The sequence below is a fragment of the Apis florea genome, unplaced genomic scaffold (genome assembly GCF_048593485.1).
Source record: "Apis florea isolate Af1SG1 unplaced genomic scaffold, ASM4859348v1 contig_1914_pilon, whole genome shotgun sequence".
In the NCBI taxonomy this organism is placed as follows: Eukaryota; Metazoa; Arthropoda; class Insecta; order Hymenoptera; family Apidae; genus Apis; species Apis florea.
The window spans coordinates 794,055-807,522 of record NW_028256504.1 but is presented as its reverse complement, the minus strand read 5'-3'; the positions used below and the strand labels follow the sequence as shown (position 1 = coordinate 807,522).

Below are 13,468 nucleotides of genomic sequence, written 5' to 3'. Positions count from 1 at the left end.
TAAAATAAATCATTATCTTATGAATAATATTTATTTTAATAAATATGCAACAGTTTTTAATGATATATTGATTTTTTGTTAAATTATAGTTTAAAATTTAAATTAAATTATATAGTGAATAAAATTTATATAAACTTCTATAGATGTAGAGTGTAATGTTCTCTTTATTGAATCGTCACGTAGACGATTTTATTTTTATCCCGATTTTGGTTACGTCGTTATTTCCTAAGTCAATTGTCTAAAAATAAATAATAGTTCAGTAATGATAGTCTTGTAGATGTGTAAATACATTTAACGTTTATTGTTTTTTCTAACACTGTTCTAAATCATGTGAATAAAAATACTCAAATTTACATAACCTCTGTCCCACTTGCAATGCTATCTTTAAAAAATATTTCTGATGAACTAAAATTTTTTAAAAATTATATAATAATAATATATGCTGGAAAAAAATATGAATTAATTAATTTATTTTTTATTCATAATTTCAGGCATATAAACATGTCTTCGCGTAAAACAGCCGGACGTCGTGCTACCACTAAAAAACGAGCACAACGTGCAACATCAAATGTTTTTGCTATGTTTGATCAAGCTCAAATTGCTGAATTTAAAGAAGCTTTTAATATGATTGATCAAAATCATGATGGTTTCATCGATAAAGAAGATCTGCATGATATGCTTGCCTCATTAGGTAAGAACCTGAAAAAATATTTATAGCATAAAGATTTCTTAAATTGTATATGATTTGTATATGATATGAATTTATTTTTGCTTTAGGTAAAAATCCGACTGATGAATATTTGGAAGCAATGATGAATGAAGCTCCAGGACCTATCAATTTTACTATGTTCTTAACTTTATTTGGCGAAAGGCTTCAAGGTACAGATCCAGAGGATGTAATTAAAAATGCATTTGGTTGTTTTGACGAAGAAAATACTGGACACATAAATGAAGAACGCCTCAGGGAATTGCTTACGACAATGGGAGATAGGTAATTTTTATATTCTATTTAATAAACTTTATTATCTTATTGAAATTTCATTGCATTTTATATATTTAGATTTACGGATGACGATGTCGACGAAATGTATCGAGAAGCACCTATTAAAGGATCGATGTTTGATTATATAGAATTTACTCGAATTTTAAAACATGGTGCTAAAGACAAGGATGAACAGTGAAATATCTAAAATCGGTGTGCATATAACACATTTTAATATGGTTGCAATTGTAAAGTTTGAAATATTATTGTATTTTGTACATCCTATATTAATGAGAATAATTGCAAATCTAGGATTCATATTATTTTTTGAACAACTGCCTTATCTCTAGATCCTAAATGTATAAATCCTAATATTATATAAACATATGATATTTATTTTAAAATATAAATATTCATGTATATGAACTATATAAATGAGTACAGAGAAAAAACGAAATTACTTCATATTTTAACACAAGTTACAATTACTGTAAAATCAATAAAAATATAATATGTAATATATATTATATGCTACATTAACATATAATTGTTAAAGAGTTGGCATTTATATTTTAATATAATGCATTATATATCAAAAAAAATGTCTATTTTTACATCCATTCTATTTGATTTTTATATTAAGCAAAAATTAATTTTTAATACATACTAATGCTCCAATTGAATACAACTTAAAACAAAAAGAAATTATTTAAGTAAATGTAAAATAAAAAATATTTATTTCTATTAATTAATAACAAAATATAAATAAAATATTTGTCTTTTATTTAAATTAACATAAAACAAATATATTAAAAATATTTAATAAATTAAGCAATAAGTAAATAATAAAAATATTAATTTATATTTCAAAAAGAGAGATATTAAAAATAAAAAAATGTACTATTGATATTAAAAAGTTCTAAAAGAAAGATAAAATTGACAAAGAGGATTTTGGTAATTGACAGGCGCGATCATTTTGCGTCTGCGCATTAGAACTTATGTACAGTATATACAGAATGAAGTCTCACGAAGCCGCAGTATCATTTCCACTAGTGCGAGTGTGGGGTTTACTTCGTCTGTTCGATTCGTCATTTCTGCCACTCGCGGTGGTCTTTCTTGTCGCGTCCCTGCTCAGTGATTGTTCCATCGAAGAAAAAAGCGAAGCGAAACATATTGGATACTCGGAAACATTGGCTTTTCTTGATCTCCTTTCAAAAAGGACAGAATTAATATCCGAATGTCGTTCGATCATTCACTGACTGCAGAACACGATGTGTTTATTGTTTGGTGAATATAGTGAATCAATGTGTTTCGTGTAACGTTGTTCGTTCTGTGAGTGAATTTTTCCTAATTGAAGTAAAGAGATGAGAAATGAAACGAGGGACAAAAGTAGAAGCTGTCAGCCGCGAATTGGGTTACGTCCCGTTCGCCTGGCAACGATATATGACGCAACAGCCACCCTTCGTTAGTATCCATGATCCTCGTGATCTTTACCTGCGATTTTAACTGCAACAGGACTTTAAGATACGCGAAAAAGAAACGCTAAACTGCTCTCCATGCAATCAATTATCCTCGCTCCATTATCCTTATTGCGCAGTCAGTTTTGGAGGTTAGTTGATCACAATTAGGAAATTTAAACGAAAGCGACACCCACAGAGACAACCGGATCAGCTGTTTCCCCAGGACGACCTTTCAACTACGCTTGGTAAATATATTTTCTTCTCAAATTGTTATTATATCTTTCGTAATACTATTGGAATAATTATTTCTTTACTGAATGTTATGTACAATTTCTTCATAACACAACTCTAATCATGAATTAAATCAACTGCGTGTAATTAATTCTCTTTTGAACGATAACATTTCTGCACTATATAGAAGAGTTCATTTTTTCATATATTGTTTCATACGTTGAATAACGTAGCATATTTTTGTATATACATTCGAAATATGGGATATAATAACGAAAATTAGATATTATTAAATTTTGAATGCTATTTCGTGATTTCCTTTTATGTGTGTTTTAATATATATAGAAAAGACACAAGAAAGTATGTAATAATAAACATATGGAACACGTGACTGTAAATGAGAGCGCTGTCAAAAGCAAAAATGTTCTGTTTTCGCGCGTCTCGCTATTAAAGAGTTCTTTATTTCTAGGCAATAATTATTAAAGAACGATATCAATGGTATTCGTTCACGGTTCGGAACGTAATTTGATTTTTTAATGCTAAAATATTGTAGCATGAAAACGATTTAACGCTTGCGAACAATACAATTTTCTTGAATCACAAATAAAAAGATAATAATACATAACTGTGCACATTGCATACGCTCGATGTAATATGATCCAATGCTCGTACTGGTCATATCATTTGTTATTGCATAACATGCTTCTACGATTGCTTAAGAACATTAATATAAAAGCGTAACGAGTCTTGAAATTGAATGAATTTAAGTTGTCTCGTTCGACGATCAACTTTCACGAACTAATTTTATCATTTATTCTGTATAATAAGAAAGTAAAATTTTTACGTTTCAAACTTTGAAATATTTACATTAAAAACGATCAGTTATTTAGAACACGATTTTTTTATATAGATGTTCTAATATAAAAACTATGATATAATAAGTTACGTTTATTATTTTACAATATAATTAATTATGTGTAATAAAAATATCATAAATATATATATGAGGATAGAAAATGAAATCGTAGAAATGATATTTTTTGCATCAACAAATTAAGGTTTCCGTTGAAACGCATACAAATGAAAGCAGTATTATCAAACTAATTGTATGTACTGAGTCAGGGACGTCTCTAATATGCAGCCACGTTTTCAAACAGGTTGTTCTAAATACTAGGTAATACGTTAAATCTGTTACGCGATTTCACGTTCTCTGTTGCGAATCCCCGTTTTTTTTTTTTTCGTGTCACATTGTTCTTTCACAGTAAGCACCAGGCATCTAACACTCACAGCTGTTCAATACAGCTAATAGCTTTACAAAATTGATCACCTTGTTGCGTAATGTTCGTCCAGAACTTAACCTAATTCTTGATGCTTAATACGACATGAAAAATTAAATTTAAATATATAATAATTATTAATATTAATAATAATGTAATTACATTTAAAAAGCAACTATACTTCAGAAATTATTTCTTTTTATCAAAATTGTATATTAATAAAATTTATATTAAAACAGAATATTTAAAAAATGAAAATAAATTATATAATAAAATATAATTAATTATATTTATTAATAACACAAATTCAACTATTCGAAACTTACTTTTGAATATAATATGATCATATTTCAGAAAAAAAATATATTTTCCAAAATTAAGAAAAGAATTAACATAGAATAAATATAGTTTAATAATCAATAAAAAATATAAATATAATATTTCAAAATCCTTTTTTAATATTTGCAAGATTACACTGAGAAATTTTATGTTACAATGTATTTAATAATATCGATAAGATCTTTATTGCAGACATAATTATTATAAAAATATCTTATATATATTTATAAATTAAACTTTAATGGTAATTAATCTTAGAAAATGATAATCAAAAATATGTTGGGATAGGAAAAAATGGAAAACAATTGATATATCAATATTATCAATAATATATTTATAGTTAATTTTGATATTTATAAAATTAATATTTAAACAAAAATTTTATTTATAAATTTTATTCAATTATTTAAATATTTATCTGATATATATATATATATTTAAAAATATTAATTATTTCAGACAAATAATTTTTCTAATGATATTGATGAGATCATTAGTGAAATTTAGATACAGTTTTTATTTTCAAACTTCAATTTGAGATCTAAATGAAAAAAAAAAAGAATTATATGTATATTAATGAAAGAGAAAAACAATCATAAAATTATATATTATCAAAAATATCGAAGTTTATAAATTTAAAAAAATATCGATTTCTATATATAAATTTTTAAAGTAAAAAAAAAAATCTTATAGATTAAATCTTCGATCGATAATCTTATAATCTATATATCAAAATCGCGATATATAATTATATTATCTATAGAAAGCGTTGCAAATATCGTATTATATCGGATATATAGTATTTCAATTCATTAAATTATTACAGAATTCATGGTTACATCATTTTTTGATTTAATAATCATTTACCATATTTAAGTCATCTCGTTTACTTAATCTAGATCATTTTATTTTTAGAATTACGATTTCAGTTACGCCGTTATAAGTGGTATTATATTGGCCTCATTAAAATATTCTATGTACATTTCGATATATCCAAGAAATTATATATATCATTTTCTTTACGTTTATACTCTTAAAACAAATAAATTATTTCTAGATCTATATACAAAGTTTCGTATAAATATTTTAATTTTATTTATTTCGTATAAAAGATACGGTAATATTTCAGCATATTATTAAAAACGTTAAATTCATTTTAAATGCACTAAAGTGCAGTTGTAGTTTTAAAATTATCTATGAAAGTGCATTATATTATTATTTTACCTTGATATACTTTTACCTATTCGTTATTAAATTTTATTACGATTCTAATTCCGTGGCTTTATTGACTATGGCGATAATACGAATTCTTGTAAACGCGAATTGATATTTTTTTCAAGGTCAACATTCTCAGGCGATATCTTGTGATATTTCACTAGCAGTATTTTATTTGTTTTGACAATATGCATAACAAAATAAATAAATGTCACGCATATTGTAATAATAAAGTGTGACAAGAATTTAATTTAATCTATATATACTATATCATGTGTCGTACTATATATAATATGTATCATGTATAACATAGTTTTTGTATCCATATATTTTAATTTACCATATATACAATATAAAAATTTTTACATTTGCTTTAAATAGTGTAACATTATATTTTTTAATATTTTACTATATGTATAAAAATGCTTAAAATTGGTGTTCCTCGCTTTTTATATATATATATTTAATACATATAATTCTGATATATCAATTATTATTATATTTGTTAATTTCGATATCATATAATATTATAATATTGGAATACATTAAATTTTTTTCATATATAATATATTTTTTTTATTTCACTTTTTCTAATGATTAATTTATTTTAAAATTAATATGATTAAAAAAAAAATAATTAATTATAACGATCTTTTATTTGTTTACATCTTGATTAAAAATAACTTATTTTATATTTTATTTAAAATCTTACCATAATTGCAAATATAATCTCAATCTGTGACTAATATATAGTAATATCTCACCAATTTATGGCGTGTAGAATAGTAAACGAATATTTAATAATAAGGAATAAGGAAATAAGTTAAAATTCAAATAATTTCATTAATAATTAATATATTATAAAAAATTTCATTTTTATTTCTCTACTATATGTACAAAAATATAAAAATTTTTATTATTTTTTTAAATAGATAGTATTAGAAACATACTCTCCAAATATAATTCGAACGGATGTTCAACTATGATTCAATCTCGAGCCAAAATATTCGGGTCACTCGCTCTAGAGAGGCGAGTAGGTTAAAGTTTGGTATGTCAGGAGGCCGGCTAGACAACATTAAGCGAACGCAAAAGATTGCGAATCTTCCCTAAACAGAAAACAGCAGCCGTGGCTCGATAGCAATAAAATGTCCATAAGTTACCGCGCAAGAGGGTGCTCTCCGTTTCGATAACGAAAGCGATTCAGTGGCAAGAGAGGATGGGAGAAAGCCTAGCCTCGAGTAGGATGAACGACGCCGATTCTAGCAAGGTTAGATATTGCGGCGCGCATGCGTCATATCGATTTCTTCCTTTGCCTTTACCTTTACTTTTGCCTTTACTTTTGCCTTTATCCGTGTCTCTATCTTTGTTATGCGTACACGCGCAAACAATCATTCTACAAACATTTTCTTTTCTTACTTGTCTAATTGTCTGAGAATGTATTTAAAAAGAAATGCTCCGTGTTACAAAACAAAATGCAAATTTGTGCCAAGTTATACGAGTTTTGCGATTGATCAGATATAATTTAAACGTTCGAATCAAGAACGAAAAGTAAATGGTTAGCCAGATAAATCTTAGTGCATCAATTCAACTGGTGTTTGTGATTGGATTCTTATTTGGATAATTTACAGTTACAACTCATCTTTCCTTCTCATATTATAATATTTATATAACCCCACTAGTTAGAGTGCAATTTGAGAAAACTTAAATACCTATGGTCCGATTAGTAACATTAGTCACGTGACTGAGTGCAAGAAAGAAAGAATTTTTCCCTAGTAGTGGGAACGAATTCCAAGCATGTATCCGTGAGAAAAGAATAAATACAACGAATAAATGCATGTGCATGTATACGCGAGAAAACATTCTAATTAGGTATTTTCAATTATTCCAATTGATAATTGGAAATATATAGGCAAATTAAATCCTTCAAAGGTATTTTCACCGATATATTCTTCCGGTTCGTTAACCGAACGAATCGGGTTAGATTGGCCGTAAATCGTGCCGCACCTGTCTGTAGGCCGATCGAATGCTTTTCGAGGATGCAGTGACAATGAAATTCGATAGTCTCGGATAACTTATATCTATTGGATCGGTGTATTCACGGGTCAACGGCGTTACGACAATACCGAAAGCCGGACAGGGATAGTCGATGAACAGGGAAGTGGAAGGAAGGGTTGTGCCGAGGGAAAGTGTGGTGATCTTTGTGTTAAGTGCTTGAAATTCGATGCATCCTGCCTATCCTGTCTCGTCTTGTCTCAGATATGAGGATGTGTCGTTGCCCTCGTTGCCACATATTGTTATTGCTGCCCTTGTTGTTATGCATATACTTATCCTATGTATGCATCATACTCATCCTACTCATCGCGCGACTCGATCAACTGATTTATTCCGCTCGCTTCCTACTCTTCATTAACTTTCATTAAGTAGTAATCCTCGATTCGATACACGGTCATCGGCTATTTCAGGCCTAATAACTTTCTTTCGCCGACTTGCGTTGCATCGGAGCCTTTCAAGTCCGCCGATAAGTGTGCTTCATCTTTCAAACAAGTTTTCCCGCTCGAGTTGTACATATGTACGTACATATATATATATATACATGTCAAAGTCAAAAGTATATTAAATATTTACCGTAGAAAATTTCTATATCACGTGTTGTATAAGACTTTTAAAATCGAAGTAACAATTACAAAAGTAAATATTATAATGGATAAAATTTGAAATAAATTTGAAAAAAATATATAAAATTAAGAAATTATAAATTATCTCACGTTGGCTAACTTTTATTTTAAAAATATGTGCATTAATTACCGTTAAGCGGTTACATAGATGCAACGCAGTACTGTTGATCTACAGCTAATAATGGTCAAATCTTATCGTGGTGGAGCTACTGTATATTGCCTATCAGAAATATTCAAGAGCCGGCAACCTTGATAAAAACGATATTATAAACTATGTGTGCGCGTCATAGGTTTGTTATAAAAGTCTATTTTTATATTTCAATGCATATTAAAACACAATTACTACTTACATATACCGCTCTTTAAATCAAAGTTTATTATAAATCATACGTGTATACGTATAAAAAGAAGATACATAAGGATACATAAAATCGGAATTACGTATGAATCTCACGTATGAGAATGACTTCCCCTTATACTTATATATAAACGGTTGCATGCTGTTGCGTTTATTATTGCAAATACATATCTATATTATGAACAAACTTCAACGCGATAATATCGAAAGTTTTACGAGCAACTCGAAAATTGAAATTGATCACCGGTTACCATACAAAAACAAATTGCTCGAAATTTAATAACATATTTCGCAACATATTTCTAGATCGAATTGAAAACTAAAAAAATTCATTTGTATTCCCTTTACTACCCTTTAATAACTTATTCACCGACTGATCGTCCCATTTCACTTGTTGAAACGTATCGAACGAATTAGCCTTTATTTATTACGAGCGATTCGTCGTCATAATTCTCGCGCAGTGGAATAAGCAGCGGGGAATTAACGAAGAACGTAGGCCGCGATCAAAATTAGATTGAAAAGCGAGTAGAGCGACGTGCACGCGGACATGACGCGCGTTACATAAGCCACCTAGCGGAAGCAGCGAGGAGCACAGATGTACAGACGTAAACGTACGAAACGATTTCGATGGCTCGATAATAAAAGAGAACGGTGGAGAGGGGGGAGAGGGGGTGGGGGCAGAAGGAATGGCACTTGAGGCGGGGAGAGTAGCGTCGTTAAAATGAGAATTGAGTGTGGTGGAAGTATATCTCGTTAATAACTCGAGGGAATGGGAAGGGAGAAAGGGAGGGAATAAAATTCGCAACACCGAATTGGTTTTTCGAATGAGGGGGATCAAACGTGCGCGAATTGCGCGTATTATTTACACACGGAATTTGAAACACGGACGTCCATCCCGAGCACGTTCTAATTCTGGCGAATGACTTAACTTCACGGCGATGTGTATGGTTACACTCGTTTATGGTTACCTACGTGGGTGCACGTTGTGTACTCATTTTGCGTCGTGCCTCACCGTTCACAGTTTTCCTCGTCTGTATCGATCAAAATGTTTGACCTTGACGAGAAAGATCCCCCGCTTACACGTTAGATCCAAGCTCCGTTGCACGCTTCCTGGTCAACGTTAAACGATGCGCTTGGCAACTAGCTTCGTTTAAAGCGATCTACACACGCTGAAACGTGTATCACGATACAGGTATTCTATTCCTAGGTTTTATGAAACTGCGCACCAGTCTCGAGCGATGTCTATACATGTGTGGTGAAACTTGCATCTGTATCTTTGCCTTAATCTTCTTCTAGTTAAAAATTTATTCTTGGTTTAGTAGTTTATTAATTATCGAGATACGTTACGTTAATATATTTCTTTTAAACGAAGCTAGAAAGCTAGTATGAATTTCTCTGAATGATTTAAAAATAATTTAATTTTTTAAAAAATGGAAATGATGAATTGTTAGATAAGACACTTTAAGAGCAATATATTGGATTTGGATCATTGATCAGAATGGAATATAAGAAATATAATTGCAAAGGATTCAGAAATATATAGATGAGTCAATCTTGATGCAACGATAACAATTTTTTTTATCCTTAATTTTATTTAATGTATTTGTTTCGTGAGATTAGATTTATTCATTTAATAAAAATAAATAAAAATAAATCATTATTATTCATTAATACATATTATGTATTTGATATTGTTCAATTAGAAAAAATCTCACAAATACATTGATAAGTATAGTGAAAAAAATAAGGAAGAAAAATATATTATTGTTAAATTAGTATCATCTCACACATGTCACACGCTATATTATATTTGGACTTCGATATATCAAGAGATAGCGAGGATGAATTTTTCGTAGCTCTGTTATGCGGCTATAAAATATTTATTATACCAATTACCATATCGATGTTAGTCCACATAAACACACATACGTATACACACACGTTACATCTTGCATCATGAAACCTAGAAATCGATATCTATATATCGCAATATATTTCAATGTGTATATTTCGTGTGTAACGTTGCTTAACGAATGGATCAATGCAATCAACTATAAATTTACTTACCAAACTTTTCCTCCACATATATTTTCGGTCGTTTCGAAAATTTTCCTACGATTTATTGTTATAGTAACCACGATTGGTAAAGCGCTTCAATTTTCAACTATTATTAACGATTCATCGCTACATGTGTATACGTGCCTAAATTTATTTAAGGTTAGGAATTCATATTATACACCCGTATGTATTTAAGGTTAGGAATTCAAAAGGAAAAAAGTCTTGACGCGTCGTATTGTCGCGTGAAACAATTCCAAAGAGATTTCGCGCCCCTTTTCTTGCAACGGGGATGCATCTAGGATATATAGATAGAACTGTAGCCATGGGAAGCATGCGGTATCGTACGCTTCCGCAACCGTAAATTAGGCGAGAGGTGAATTAAATCGCTCAACCGTGTGGAATATTACTCGGTTATTCGATATATCGATATATCGATATATAATTCGATGTTATATGATGTGAATATAACCGACTGAATGAAAGAAGCGAGGAAACACGGTTTTGGTCGTTTAAGAAAGTGAAAAAACTTTTTTTTTTTTTTTTTTTTTTTTTCTCCATCTTTCGTTATCACGTTAAACCCAACAGTCGACGATCAATCGTCGATCATATTTTTCTCAGTTGTTTTTGAAGAAAAAAAAAAGGAAAAAAAGGAATTATTCCAAATATTTTGTTATCGAACGATCTTCGAATCGAACGTTCTTTCGACTTTAAAATAAATCTTTAATTTTTACGATTATTCCGTTCTTGCGTTATCAAAGGAGATTTCCAATAAATATACAGTTTAACGAGGATACGTGGAATGGTCCAAAGCGTTTAGAAAATTGTCCCGGTGCGCTGACCCACGTTTGCAGCTGGATCGAAATAACTTCGCCTCTCGCGCAGCTTCCTGGAAACATCGAATTCTTCGTGCCCATTGCTTCTTAACCAATTTCGTTTCACAAACACGCAACGAATTCTTTCGTGCAAAATCTTCGCAAAATCTGTTGTACACGTGTATTCGATCAAATTGAATCTCAAGCTTGGTATTCGATCGTTGAATGCAACAAATAAACGAATAGGGCGACGTTTTTTTTTTTCTTTCAAGAATTAACCCCGAATTTCAACGAAATGGGATAACAGATATAACTAATAAATACAACAAGATAAAAAGAAATATATAATCGTGGGAATAATTCAATAAATTTAAGTTGAATTTAATCTCTGTATTCGTTTTTCGAAGGGTCGCATCCGATTTTTTATTTATGACATCCATGATTATTTCTTATAGTCGATCGTACTTTTTTTTTCGTTGTCAATAACCAAAGTTATTCTCCATCATTCGTTCCCCCTTTCTTTTTCGAGCATAACCTACAATTTGTTCCCTCAGCCCATTATCAATGCACCGTGCTTACTTACATATCCCCCCTCCCCCTGTTAATACTCGTAATTGTTTTTCAAACTTTCTTTCCCGCCAATTTGTGAATGGGCGTGTATACTTTCTATTTTCCGTTATACGTTGCTATCAGGATGAGTCATGCTGTGCTTACGCATCTTCCATATCGTATCGTATCCACGTAACGCATATTACACACAACGCACAAGTTTGCTTCTAGACACGGTTCACGTACAACAGCTGTCATGAGACACGAGACAACACGATACGTCGAATACGCGTCAGTTTACATCTGAATGATCGTACACCACGCGTAACGTTCAAAACAATATCGTAGCGTAATATCTTGCGCATTCCGGGCACGTTCCTCTTCGATTAATTAATTAATCCTTTCGGCAATCATCGTTTCGAGACATTGAATTATACGCGTAAAAATATATATAATTTATTATCAAAATAATTTAATTTCGAAGATTATTATTATTACTTTTATATTCGCTCGATTGATTCTTGAATAATATGTTTAAGTCACTTATAACTCGTACTGCGATATATTTTGGAAAAGAAAAACATTTTTCAGAGATGAGATTGAGAAGAAAAAAAATATTTCGGAATTAGCATATTAGAAGAAAGTAAGTTTTAAAATTAAATAAATGAGCGATCGAAATATAAATAAATTTTAAAAAATAAAAAAGAAAAATTCAATTCGTAAGAATGACTCATTTGTCACTCGTATTATAATCTAAAATTATAATCTAAAAAAAATTGTTTTTCGACAAAATATTTTCGCAGAAAAATATTTTCGAAACTGATAGGTTGAAGAAAAAAAAAGCTTCTTTGCGAATAATTTGCGATTACGTATTAGCCAAGAAAAAGAAGACTATTATTTAATTAAATAAGAAAAGGATTTTCGCGAGAAGCTTCGAAGCAAGGTTCGCGGCAGCTGACAATGAGTTTATTAGATTACCTCACTGCATGGCGCATCGTTGCAACTTGACCCGTCCAATTCCGACGGTTGACTTAACGCGCCTACGCTCTCTTGAGGATATTCGACGAGTCTTACCTATGTAACAACAATTTGTCCGCATTCCAAATGTTTCCATCCAATGTCGGATCACGTGTTTTCTAACATGGTTTTTTAAAATTACAATTTTCTTTTAATAATTAGCAATTAGTTTCATAATTTTATAATGATTGAAAAACGTAATTATTAAAAATATAAAAGTTATTACAAATTTTTGATTATGTGTGAATATAATATTTTATTTTTACACTAGTTTAAGAGAAATATTAATAATTATAAATGTAATATTAGAAATTTATTGTAAAAGAATGTAGGATATTTAATGTGCTTATGATGATTATGATGAATCTTTAATTAATTATAAATTACTTTTATACATTGTATTTCGACGTAAATAATTACAAATGAAAATAATTGTTGGGACACACAAGTTGAGAAACACTGTTCGTATAGATATTCTGTTCAAATTCAAATTTC

At 29.8% G+C, this 13,468-nt stretch overlaps 2 protein-coding genes across 4 annotated transcripts in view; both read left to right on the top strand.

Moving 5' to 3' along the window:
• The first annotated feature begins 491 nt into the window (after positions 1-491).
• On the top strand, positions 492-1,293 carry sqh (myosin regulatory light chain sqh). The gene is made up of 3 exons (XM_003693668.4): positions 492-691; positions 778-991; positions 1,061-1,293. Exons 1-3 carry the CDS (start codon positions 502-504, stop codon positions 1,179-1,181), a joined length of 525 nt encoding a protein of 174 aa, XP_003693716.1. The 5' UTR covers positions 492-501; the 3' UTR covers positions 1,182-1,293.
• Positions 1,294-2,016: 723 nt separating this feature from the next.
• Positions 2,017-13,468, top strand: part of LOC100871146 (uncharacterized) — a 54,695-nt gene continuing 43,243 nt past the window's right edge. Inside the window, exon 1 of one of the 3 annotated variants that reach the window (XM_012486598.3) lies at positions 2,017-2,687. The gene's annotated coding sequence lies outside the window, so the exon portion shown is untranslated. Of the gene's footprint in view, positions 2,688-6,711; positions 6,772-13,468 lie in introns of those variants that run through there. The other 2 variants (XM_086914080.1, XM_086914076.1) reach the window with 2 other exon arrangements.

Excerpts from the sequence above, each read along its gene's own strand:
- sqh (XM_003693668.4), top strand. The coding sequence starts at position 502 with ATGTCTTCGCGTAAAACAGCCGGACGTCGTGCTACCACTAAAAAACGA. Across the intron at positions 692-777 it reads TGATATGCTTGCCTCATTAG|GTAAAAATCCGACTGATGAA; the intron begins GTAAGAACCTGA and ends TTTTTGCTTTAG. Across the intron at positions 992-1,060 it reads CTTACGACAATGGGAGATAG|ATTTACGGATGACGATGTCG; the intron begins GTAATTTTTATA and ends TTATATATTTAG.